This window comes from Dermacentor variabilis, chromosome 1, assembly GCF_050947875.1.
Source record: "Dermacentor variabilis isolate Ectoservices chromosome 1, ASM5094787v1, whole genome shotgun sequence".
Lineage (NCBI taxonomy): Eukaryota > Metazoa > Arthropoda > Arachnida > Ixodida > Ixodidae > Dermacentor > Dermacentor variabilis.
The window spans coordinates 278220452-278233562 of NC_134568.1; the positions used below are offsets into that span (position 1 = coordinate 278220452).

At 44.3% G+C, this 13111-nt stretch overlaps 1 protein-coding gene across 1 annotated transcript in view; it reads left to right on the top strand.

Annotated features, from left to right (window-relative positions):
* Positions 1 to 13111, top strand: part of LOC142565346 (A.superbus venom factor 1-like) — a 119457-nt gene that overhangs the window by 58936 nt on the left and 47410 nt on the right. The window contains exons 19-26 of the mRNA XM_075676254.1: positions 1299 to 1527; positions 5094 to 5306; positions 6880 to 6976; positions 7224 to 7322; positions 8133 to 8321; positions 9364 to 9439; positions 11883 to 12039; positions 12544 to 12621. Coding sequence (XP_075532369.1) covers positions 1299 to 1527; positions 5094 to 5306; positions 6880 to 6976; positions 7224 to 7322; positions 8133 to 8321; positions 9364 to 9439; positions 11883 to 12039; positions 12544 to 12621 — 1138 coding nt within the window. The remainder of the gene's footprint in view (positions 1 to 1298; positions 1528 to 5093; positions 5307 to 6879; positions 6977 to 7223; positions 7323 to 8132; positions 8322 to 9363; positions 9440 to 11882; positions 12040 to 12543; positions 12622 to 13111) is intronic.

The following is a 13111-nucleotide window of genomic DNA, read 5'->3' on the forward strand; positions in this document are numbered from 1 at the left end:
ACCTAAGTTAAAAAAATGAAAAAAAGGAAAGGAAAAATCAAACCACGAAGAATTTCCCATCGCCATACTTTCTGAACGCCTATTGTGAACATTCTTTTAGTACGCCTCCGTTGTTTGTAGTTTCCCTACTTTTCTTGCACCAATCTTCCTATCACCGCTTACTAATCTCTACTGCACACATGTTTACTTTCACCCTGCTCTCGCTGAACCCAAGGGCTTCAAGGAGGCCAATGATTCCTAAATTGACCGCTGAGCAGATAACTTCGCATTCTAATACAATGTGCTCCATCGTTTCCCTAGCTTTACCGCAGCAAGCACATGCTTCTTCTTCCTTCTGTCTCGCTTTATAAGTGCGTGTTCTAAGGCATCCTGATTTCGCTTCGGAAAGTAATGAGCTTCCCTTTGAGTTTCTTTCCTGATTTCGTTTTTTCCTCTTAAGTAGTTACTCATAGCAGGTTTCTTTTCCATTGCCGCCACCCATGAGATTATCTCAGCCTCTGTGACTTTCCGCTTGACGTTCTTTGTTGTCATGTAGCTCACCATAGCAGTCGCATACTTGCTCGTAAGCTTCCTAGTTTTTCCTCCACTGTGAATCAATGTTTTTCCTGTGCAAATATCTGAACACTCTCCCAGCCACTTATTTCTGCCATATTCCTCAGTCGTTCTTCATAATCAGTGAAGAACAGAAGTCAATGTTCAGAAGTCAAGAATAATCAAATGAATGAAGCAGAAATCCTAATATAACGCTATTTTCTAGGTATCCGTCCCCAAAATTTGTAAAAACACAAAGGCGTCACAGGTAAAACCGTCCTGAACTGTTTCAGGCACGCGTTTGGGAAACTGTTAGCTAGAACGCCGATGTATTTCCTCGCACTCTTTAAGCCCTTATATCTCAGCAACAGTGCTAATCTTACAATTCCTGCTAAGCAGGCATCACTTCACTGCACTTCCGCTTCAACTACGCGATCGCGTGTGCCCTAATGCTAGTAATTAAATGGTTAATTAGCATATTTTAGTTATTTAACAATATTGGCATTGAAAGTTTTTCTTGCTAGTAATGTCGGCCCAGCCACATAGCCTGTATCGGCAGTAACACCAGGGGCCGAGATTTGACAAGCGCAAGAACGATCGTGCTGTCGGGAGTTCTAGTACTCTGAGTTAGCGGACACAATCCAGTGGGCGCACGAAATATACTGCGAGAGAGTGCAAAAGAACGCGAGCGAGTTTGAGCTTTTGGGTCAACTAATTCGCTTGGGTGCGCTGTATCCAAAGCTTCCGTTGTCTGCGGTGTCACGCAGGGCATACGGTCGTGCCGAATTCGCCGCCAGTTTGCCGTCGTCAATCACCACGTGGGAGGTGAGCGCCGTGAGCGTCTCCCCTAGGGGCGGCGTCTGCGCGGCCGACCCTATTGAAATCTTGGCAACAAAGAAGTTCTTCGTCGAAGTAAACGTGCCCTACTCGGTAATCAGGAACGAGCAAATCGAGATCCCGGCCACCGTCTACAACTACGGCGCGAGACACGTGCAGGTGAGGCCCGCTATTGTTATCCTCAACGTTCACAATAATCGCGGTCCAGAGCCGTCCAACGGCTTAGCCAGATATATTATTTGACAAACGATGACTAAGGGAGAGTGAGAAAGACGGAAGTGCACGACGCATTTTTTTTTTCTTTCTTTCTTTTCTTTATCTTTCTTTTTTTCGTGTGTGTGCGTGTGTTTGGTTCGGTAACGTGCGGAGAAAACTAAGGCATTTAAGTACGGTCATTCATGCTACCTGAAATGGGATCAAGATCCTGGATTATCGAGCCTTCGATCGCATGCTTAGGAGCATAGGCGCGTTAGTCGCCTAGCTGATTCGGCAGGTGTAATTAGCGCATGGAACCAGCCAGTTTAGAAATAGCGACAGCAAATTTGCTTGCGTCTCACCGAAAACCGGTCAAAATGTAGCAATGTGCAATGTAGCAAATGGCTTATGCCATTGGGGCATCCTAATTGGATGCTTGGCGTGCTGAACAGCAGCATGCGACTGTCATCGCGTAAGCAGAAGCAATAAAACTCTTCATGGCGTATGAAAGAAACCAGAGCACTGTACAGCTTCGGATCGCTCGGCAGTCTTTTCATCTTGCCGACTCTTTATCAACAAGGTAGAAAACTGGCCACAACAACCTCCGAGCGCGGTCATGCTCTGTTATCACTCTGAGGCTATATACTTAGAATCAAGGACGTTCGAGTGTCCCCTGCGTGAGGCGCAGTTAGAATCCGGAAGGGCCCCGAGAAAGGGGACGCAAGGGCTTCCAAAGAAACTATCAGTCCTGCAAGGTCCTTTGGAAGCTACAGGTCCAAATGTTTGTTTTCGATGCTGTAGAAATGTTATGTTATACAGCCTAAGGTATTTAGCTATCCTAGGCAAGCAAACAGTAATCCATGTCAGCGTCATAGATGGGCCTCATAAGCGAAGTAGCTAGCATATAACAGATCAGTGACTCAAAAAAAAAAACTCATAAGTGATTGCGGTGTTTATAAACAGCACCTTTAAACTATCTACTGGTACAATTACCAACACTTTAACCCCCCCATGCAGGTGCGTACCTTTACTTCAGGGATTCTTTGTTCCTATTGCAGTCGTTTCACTGGCTGAAGAAAAAAGTATTCACCAGCTCATGCTTCAAAGTGTCCCTCATTCAAGTGTGAATAAACCTTCACCCACTTACATGAAGGTCTACGTTTAGGCATCGCAAGCTCTAGACTAAAACGGGGTGAGAAGTGCCTGTCGGGGATGGTGTTTCTCTAGGTGGAATTAGCCTAGCAGTGTGGCCCAAGAAATCCTCCGCATGAGGAGTGTCAACATCAGTACTCAAAGAAATACAAGCAAAAGGCGCGAGACCTGGGGCCCTATAACGTAAAACTATTCCAATATGTTTCTATTCCAATCTCCTGACGTCAAATTTGCGTAACCACCGACGCAAGCACCGGGCGGTCACCCACAGGGTCGTCTGTACACACCAATCAAACACTCTCCTCGTTCATAGGAGGTCACTTTTGTTTGCTTGAAAAACGAATAACATTGCCTACACTGAGCGGCTTGTCGTATCTAATTGGCTGACAAGAGGCGAGGAGAACGCTCAAGTGGAGAGGGATCCGCTGGGGCAGAGCCAGTGCACTGAAAATCGATAACCGGGTGAAGAGGGTGGTGCCGGCGTCTGCGATTGGTCGGCTTTCCTTTACTTAGCTTGTGGTGGCTGGTCGAAAATCGCGGCGGCATGCAACGGAAGTTTATGAATGACGCTAAACCTGACCCTCAGCAAAGAAGAGTTGGCAGAATGAGGTGGTAAACGTGCCGAAAGTGCTCCAAAACGTTACACGGCCACGCAAGAAGATTTATTACACGCAAATACACCCATGCTCCTCGGCAGGTGCGAGTAGCCAGCGTCTCAGCGATCGGCGGCAGCCATCTTTTATTCCTTTTGGAACGGGGCAGCCTGCGGCTATTCCAAAGAAAATTCAGTTTTGTTCGGCATATTAATGCATCTTTATCGCGTACACGTCACTTTGACGCGGTGAGTTTGTGCGGTTTTGTGACGTCGCGTGACAGGCAGGTGAAGTGGGTGCAGCCCGAAAACTTTTTACCAATAGCCGAGGGCTAATGGCGAAAAGGGGTCGAATCAGAAATAACTGTTTTTATTTTTTCTGTCAAATCATACATAATCAGTGTGTACACATCATATCAGATGGGGAGCTATCGAGGTTTTCGTGACGTCGCGTGACAGATAGGTGAAGCGGGGGTGGTCGAAAAAAGTTTTTGACCAATCGTGGAGGGCTGATAGCAGAATTGGAATAGAAAAGTTTGGAATAGTTTTACGTTATAGCGCCCCTGCTTATGTTCTATCGGTGATTCTTCGTGGAGCGCTTTAGTTATCGTGCACACGCCAGATGTAATCCTCATCTTGCTCGTGAGACTTCAATCCGAGCAACAAAAGACACCCCGATCGAAAACAAGCAAATACTAGCGTGCTATGTCTTAGAACATCAACATCGTTCACGCCAACAACTCGTCGCGCCAAACCCGCAATTAACAATGGAGGGAGTTCGGCTATATAGAAAAATCCAGACAAACAGCAATCCCCATCTGGGGCGGTGGCATGCCATCTGGCCGACCTGATATGTCACTCAACGCCCCTGGTGTTGGCGGAGGCTATCTTTGCCCCTTGTGTCATGAGAATGCAAATCACGGCCGCAAAATTCAAAATCACCCGATTTAGCACAAAACTTCTTTTAGGGAGCCGCAGTCATCCTCTCCCGGACTAACTTGGAGGCTCAATTGACCACCCTCGAGCAGGACCGGCGCGTGGTGGTGGCCACTGGAATCCTTGACTAAGGACCCACCCTCCGGCCCCCTTAACCATATTTTTCCTGAACAAAGTTCTCTCTCTCTCTCTCTCTCTCTATATATATATATATATATATATATATATATATATATATATATATATATATATATATATATATCATCTTACAATATCGTCAAGCAATGTGTTCCTCTCATTGCAGAAGTGCTGGCCGGACCAGATAAAGCCCTACGTGACGCCCACTTCATAAGTTGCCAGGTTTCCAGAAAACCCTCGCTTAGTCGCTGCCACAATAGCTGACATTACATAGAGCTGCAAGAGGAGTATGAAGTTAGCGACGTTTTTCGCTATTGTGCAGTTTTGTGGCGCGCCTAACTTATGTGCTTGGCAGAAATGCCTGCCCTAAAATGTTGATTCAGAAGTGCAGCATCAGCAAGATGACTTCAATTTGTTATTATTATTATTATCATTATTAGTAGTAGTAGTAGTAGCAGTAGTGGTAGTAGTAGTAGTAGTACTAGTAGTAGTAGTAGTAGTAGTAGTAGTAGTAGTAGTAGTAGTAATAGTAATAGTAGTAGTAGTAAGAAGTAGTATTTGCTATTACTATTTTGACGAGCCCTGGCCGGAGGGGAAACTGTTGAGAAGTCTTGCTGAACGCGTATTTCCTTTGAAGATATCATTAACACAATGCCTGGAATCTCCTCAGAACAACATTTGAGGCAGAGCTGTTTCGTTCTTGCTATTTCAGGCAAAAGTCGTGCTGCTCGGGACCAACGACATCTGCTCTGGCGCCAAGCTAGGCAAGCCTTCCGCCATTCGGAAACTCAGCATTCCACCGGGACGTGGTCGCACCGCCATATTTCCCGTGGTTCCTCTGGCCGCTGGAGTGAAATACATCCACGTGAAAGCTTCCAGTAGCAGCGGGGAAAGTGACGCGGTCAAGGTTGAGCTGAATGTCCTGGTGAGAGAAAAGACACACATTGTCTGCACAACTCTCAATTTGGCGTTAACCCTGTCGGTGAAATTAATTAAACCGCCCAACAATGACGCGTAAATCTTGCTGAATGGCGTTTTAATTATTACTTAAGAAATTAAGGACAATATCACAGGAAATTCAAGGGCGTAATGCTTCTAATTATGACAGCGCTATCTGTATGTGTAAGACTATGTATTTTGAATAGGTGTCCCTCAACAGCCTATCGTGCGTTTCGCGTTTTCATAATACTTTTCAATTCTTTCAATACAGTGGCGAAAAAGGCCATCACTGTAGTGAGAAGCCACCACTGGTAAGCCTGTTCGAACAGGCGAACGAAAAAGAACAGAAAAGCTAAAAAAAGAAAAGGATGCAATATAGCGCTGCGCACCAGTGGCCAAGTACTGCGAGTGATTTACGTGCTGCTGGACTGGATCCAACGGCCACGTTCAAGGAGGAGAGCAAAGAAACAGCTGTGTCTCCGATAGGTGTCACGAGAGCCCTTAACCTTTGCTGTTATTTTGGTTTCAGCTATCCAACAGAACTATTAACAGAAGGTTAATGAACTTGTTGAGCTTGAATGAGAACAGCAAAGTCTTAAAGCCCTAGTTAGACCTGGGGGGCGTCTGATCAGCATGCAATGTTCGTTATATACATTAAACTGACACCGCTGACAGCCCTAGTACACTTTTGTGAAAGTGCGCGGCACTTCCCTCAAAAACGCCCACGACGCATCATGTTTCAATGCATCGACTGGATGGTGAGGCAACTGGCTTGCTGATCAATCCACCCAAACAAAGATTGCAGACTCGTGGCCAAGAAAATGTATTTTAAAACCACCGGTCATGTTTGCAAGAATGCTTCTGCAGATAAGCACAAATGTTGGTTATTATGGTACAGTCAGCGAACATTCGGCTTCAGAACATTGAAATGTAGCACTCGAACTGAAATTCGGATTTGCAACTGAAAGTCAGTTGCAAATCTCAGCGCTTGTCTTGGTCTATCCATGCATTCGTGTCGCAGCTGCGTGATTCTCCTTAAGTGTTCGGCCTGTGTTGCGGAACTCTAACACTACCATGCCAAAATTGGGCTGGCTACGGCGGCACGCCTACTACTTTAAGCTAGAGAGCAGTCACATTTTCATGCCACGCAGTAAACGAGTCTCCAATCTATCTTACGCGGCTTGCCAATGCCGCGGAACTGGAAACCATTGAAAAGCGCTTATTTATTCAGGCTGGCCGGCGTCGCATTGCCTAAGAAGCAAGTATACTCTGCTCGCGGCTACCGCTATTTGCATCCTTTCTGTTGGCGACGGGGCCGGTTACGCGTGCGCTGTTGGCACTCATTTACTTCTTCGGTGCAGCAAATAGTAATACAGGCCACAAAACAGGCTTCATTTGTTCTTCGATGCTGATTCAAATAATGACACACTCATTATTAAACGTAACTCACCTTTCTAGATGAAAGACATTCGCACATGCTAAGGCTTTTGGTGTGGCAGAACAATAGCCAAGGTTATTTCCATCAAGCTAAATGGCTCTTGTGACGTTCATTTGTGTAGCCGCCCGGTATTACGAAGACAAGGTCTTTTGCTGTTGTCTTGGATCCTCGAAACTCGCAAGGACGAAGCCAACGGCACGTTCAGGATTCGTACACAGGTGATTAAATAAACACATTTTATTGATTCTCCTTCAGACGTCACAACATGCGTAAGTATTTTTGCTAGGCAACAAATTCCGAGTTTTCCTGTACTTTTTTGCTCCGCCATTGTTCTATAGTAAGACAATTAAATAAAGGCGAAATCACACATGTTGGTAATGCCATCTTGCTAAACAGCTGTCGGCATTGTATATTTAGCGTAAATATTTCTGACTTCGCAATGATTCAGTCTCACCTGCTTTTCAGAAATCTTGAACGCGAATGGAACCCAGCTGCTTCACATAAAAACGCCACATCCGGATTACGCTCTGCCAAACACAGAGCACTGCGAAATTGACATTGTTGGTAAGTACGCGCCTATGTTGCATAATGCAATACAATAAGAGGGTAATGTAATATCGCTTTGTAATGCGTGTAATACAATATTACGACGTCAATATAAACGCAGGGTTTTACCAGCCCGCTTCGGCGGTATTACAATTAAATACCTTTCCCATATCAAAAGCAAAGCGATGTAGTTAGTGCGCTATGGAACTCACTATTAGGCTGTTCTTATTTGCGCAGCTTTAAGTACCCTCATTGGCGCTTGGTAGTAAACTATTTGTGTAAAAAAAAGACACGATAAATTAAGTGTCCAGAATAACTTAGAAGTGCGACTTGCCTCTTGAGTTATTTATGGATCATTGTATGTCAACAACACCATATCACGAACAACACAAAATCGCAACCACAAAGTGTCACCACTGGCCCAATTTCACAGAGCCGGGCCCAGTGATAAGGGAGTGATCAGAGTGAGTGGGCTTATTAATAACCGATTTGATGGCTTCGCCTGAAACTCGTTTAAGATCTACCCTGGGGATGCGTATTACGTGAGATTTACGTAGCCTTGATTTCTTTTCTGTTTTGAAGGCGCACTCATTGAAACGAGGAATGAAAGAGTCATGCGAAAAGATAGCGGAGCAAGGAATCGAATTTAGTGCTTTCAAAGGTTACCTTCACCTTTACATTTTAGTGGCAGACTGAAAAATCAATATCATATTAATATCAACATCATATCAGTAAAGTGCAATCTCAATATTTAACTACTTAGCGAAGCACCAAGAATAGCATTCGGCAAGATCACTATACTGCGTTTAATTTGCTTTCCTTCTGCAGGAGATGGAGTAGGTGCCGTCTTGGAAACTGTTATCAAACATCCAGGAGAGGCTGTAATTTTGCCCCGAGACTGTGGAGAGCAATCCACAAGCAAATTGGTGCCAGCACTGTACGCCTACGAGTACTTTAGGACTACAAACCGCATCAGTGCGAGCGACGAATACAAGACTCTTGAGTTCATCAGGAGAGGTAATCCCGTCAACTTTTGCAGATATGCGTTGAAGCGTTAGCTCAATGCTGTTTGGTTTTTCCTCGGACACCCTAACGCTTGATCAGCGAACGCTAATTATACATACTCGATCGCTATACAACCTAAGGCCAGTGACTGTCGTGGGACAGCCTCGGGCACCCGCAAGGCGTGCACGTAACTATGCTCACAACTATAGAGAATTTCCTTTTTTTTTCGATCTGCTCAAAAATGGTCCATGTTTTTGTCATCACTACCGCGTGAGAATATTAAGGCCAGAGTTAAATTCAATTGAGCCACGGCGCTGCGCCTGTTTCAATCATCACACCCGACTATGCTGACGCCAACCACTTGGATTTCCCAGAAAATGAGGCGGCACCACTACAATCTGAACGACAAGAAACGCGCGCTTCTTACAATACTCGTCTGTCAGATGCACCAAGTCTTGTCTGCCCACGGCAGTGCGCGAACCCTGTGCTCAGTGACGCAGGGTGTGAGCGGTAGTATACAGGGCCGTTCACCTTTACGGAAAACATCTCAGTAGTATTCAATGTGATATAAATTGAACACTGCTTCTATACGTGAATAATATGGCCGATATGACTCCTGACGCAGATATAATTACAATAAACGACTAATATGCAGGCCCTCACTCAAAATGAAAGCCTTTATGAGCGTTTTAACGCTAATAAGGCGTCTTCTTAAAAGCGGTAGTTCGCAAGACGCAGGGAGACCTAACTAGACCCCCCCAGGTGGCGCGCTCTGCGCTTCCTCCACGGTCTTCCTCCTTAACCTAGGCAGGACATTAGGCAGTATATTAGCACAAGCTTGGTGGCGCAACCCACCACCCCGTTCCAAAGGGGACGCTTACAACATCCATCCATCAATCCTCGCCCTTCCTCGCTCCTCGCCCGCATATAGTGCCAGGGGAAAGACGTTCGCTCGCTTAACCTAAAGAACACCAACGCCGAGGTGCGAGTGCCACTAAGAGACACCTAAGTCAAACCTTACGGTCGCCTATCATTTTTTTTCTTCCTTTTCTAGGTTACAATCAAATACTCAAGTATAGAAATAATGACGGTTCCTTCAGCGTTTTTCAAAACCATGCCTCGAGTTTTTGGTAAGTGTTGCAATGATACCAGTTTGCGCGCGGCAACATTCGTGTTCGACTATTAGAGATATTTAGCTTAAAGGCCGCAAGCCACATGCACTCACGCGTTGGGGGTCACACACTCCACTGCGGGCCTTTTGCGCTCTTTTGTGCTTGCTTTGGGTTCTTTCGTACGACCGGCGGCTTGCGTCCCCCCATGACGGCGTGCTTCATAACTATATCGTCTTTTTCGCGCGTAAAATTCCAGAATTTATTATTGCTCTCTTTTAAGTTCATGATCCCAGCATCTGGAACTGCATCGCTAGTTGTCTACTGCCTTCCGTTATAAATAGTACTATCTGGTGCGACACGCATTGTGTATTTGAAACGCAGAGCAAGAGCAGTGTTACAACCGAACACGTATTTCAAAATCTTGCTTGTTTGAATTAAATACATGCGTTGTGCTTCCTATTTATGCACCCGTTAGCAAGCTAAGTGAATTTGTTGCAAACGCTCGGGGGAGAAATTTGTTAAGAGCAGATTGCCATAATTCATTGCAGCGCTAGCTTGCGCTCAACAATGATGACAGTAGGTTTTACCTTGCTCGTCTTGCCTCCGAAAGACGTAAGAACATGAATAAATTCTCCAATCGAAGCAACCTGAATATATCGCCACGCAAAACGGCTTAATAGGAGAATTTAGGACGAATTCCAGATTCTTGGGTAAAAATAACTTCCGACGTCAAGCCAACGAAACTGCGACGAGTGATATAAGAATTTTTCAACCGACTTAGCGAAACCAATTAGCCCAAATATATTTAAAGGGAGATTAAAGGCAAACACTAAATTAGTTTATAGATTTATAAAGTACTCTTTCAAAACTTTACTTTATGTAATTTCGCGGTAATAGGTTGATTGCTCGAAAATAAAGGCCAAAACTTTTTTTTTCCTTTGGTTTTGCTTTTTTAACCGCACCGTTAAACCAAGCGCCGGTACATCCATGTGACGTCGTAGATTTGAATGTATTTTCTCGTATTGTGGCCGTCGTGGGCCTAGCATGTTTTCGAAACTTCCTACGTTCAGCTCTCGCTTTTCTTTATTTAATTAAAAAATATTCCAGCTGGGTTAGTAAATTAGGCTGCTATAATTTGCAAAAACGTCACGCTTACCATGAGAAGAGGCAAGGTAGGTCAGAAAAGACGCAAAAAACCAAAGATGGGTGGCGACGGCGCATTTATGTTTCCGAACCATGCAGCTTGCCGTGAAGTCGTGGATTTTGACAGCGTCTTCCCGGCCCTGAAAATCTTTTTTTTATCGGTCAAGACGACCTGTTATTGTATTTCTTAAAGACGCCAAATACTGAACTTGGCAAACTTCAAGAACTTGTGCTGAGCCTAGGGCAGCCGAAATGCGATAGGTACTTTGAAATCCGTGTCATCACACTGACGTACGACTTTTGGATTGCGGTGCGAAATTTGAAAAATAGAGGTTTGAGCTTCTCTTCTAATAGTCGACCCATTACCGCGGAGCCAACGAAAATAGAGTTCTTCAAGAATAATTCATCAATCTCAACTGATCTAATAATGTTTCTCGTTAGTGGCGCTTTATTTTCCGCTGAACAAAAGAGACAGGGCGAGGTCACCTCTAAAATTCGGAGTATGCTCATGTTCTCATTCTCGTTGAGTGTAATGTCTGTTGCGATCCGAGAAACCCATTGGCACTGGTCCTCTCACAAGAAATTCCTCTCAGAAGACTCGTCCAGTCAGAAGAAAAGGGAATTAACTAATTAATTATTAATTAATTAATATAAACGTTGAATCTACTGCCAGGATATATATACCTGGTGTTGCAGCGAACTCTTTCAAACGTTTTTAAAAGTTGCCTGTGACAGATAGCAGAATTCTAGTTCACAAGCTGGTCTACTAGATGAGGCGCACATTACTTGGACAAAAAATTGCAATGCACAATTGACTCATTAACAAAAATTCACTAAGTTTTTAACTAATTACCTTATGGCCCATATTGAAATTTAGACATTCTAGCCGTGGAGTTTGCAAGGCGGATCCACTTGGAACGGATAGGAACGCCAGTGCATTTCTCCGCAAAGTTCGGGAATTGTTATCGCGAAACTGGTATCATCCTGAGAATTCGTTCCAGGTGGATTCACCTTGCGAACTCCACGGCTAGAATTTGTAATTTGCAATATGGGTCATAAGGTAATTAGTTAAAAACTTAATTAAAGATTTTTTTGTTAGTCGATTATGCATTTCAATTTTTTGCGCAAGTAATGTCCGCCTCTTCGAGTAAACCAGCTCGTGAACTAGAATTATGCTATCTGCCACAGACAACCTCTAAATTGTTTTTGAAAATCGTCGCGGAAATACCTTGCATATATATATATATATATATATATATATATATATATATATATATATATATATATATATATATAATTTTTTTTCTTTTTTTTACAGGCTTACAGCATACGTGGTTCGCACTTTGTGCCAGGCTAGAAAGGCCATCATGATCGACGAATTCGTTATTACTAGCGGGTTACTCTACATTGCCAGTAAGCAGAGCGTAGACGGAGAATTCACTGATACATACTTCTGGTATCACCGAAGACTAGTGGTTCGTATTGACTCATCTTTATTGCGAAACAACAAATAAGCATTGCCTACCTTTTTGTGCTACTCCATAAACAAAGAGGAAAAAATAACTAGAGGCGAAACTTGTGAGGCAGGAAAAGTCTTGTTCTCCTTAGTGGAGGTGGCAGAAATGTAGGACACGTTACTGGAAAGAGCCGATTGCAAATAATAATCCGAAGAGCAGCTTTAATAACACCGTGCTGCATCCGCTGTAGAAATTTAGTCATTCTTAATAAGTGGGAGAATTTTGTGGTATGTACAATATGATTAGCAAGTGCGCTTCACTGTGCTCATGTACACGATTATGGACACGATCATGGACACGATTAGAACACATTCCGCGTGAACTCTGCCGAGTTAAATTGTGCACATATTAAACACTACCAGGGTGACAGCGGTACGTCGCTGCACGTTGTTCACTGCGTGCACTGACCTCATTATCGGTGGACACAAAGGGTACAACAATTTTTCGAACCCAACGGCGCAGGGATACTTGCAGCACCGAGCAGCGCTGACGGCCTATGTGCTCATCACTCTCGAAGAGTGCGATGCCGAGGGCTTCAGGGTGAGTTTTTCAACAGTGAGTTTATCAAAGCTTGAATGAGACTTTGGAAAGGACTTAATACCTCGTCAATCACTAAATAATGCTGTAGTGCTCTTGGTGATTTACCGGAGCCAAACGTGGTCAAGATTAAACGTCTGTGACACGACCGATGCGCGTTTGTGAAGTGTAAAGCATCTGGAGCTGAATGCACGACGCTCTTTGTTAGTAAAAGCCATTTGTCATTGGCGTGTCGCTTTCGCACATAATAGGTCCATTATGACAATTCGCCGGCACCACTTCTTACGAACAGTTCAAGCGTAAGGACTTCTTTATGAATACGGGCCCCACTCTCTCGGTGAAGGGTTCTTCAACGGTAGCGGAAAAGCTATAAGGTGATATCACGAATGACAGCTTTATGTCGGGCCAATGATTCTACGCACATATTAATCTATATATGGTCGATTATACTACGTTTACCATGCCACTATATCTAGCGGCTACCATACTGAAT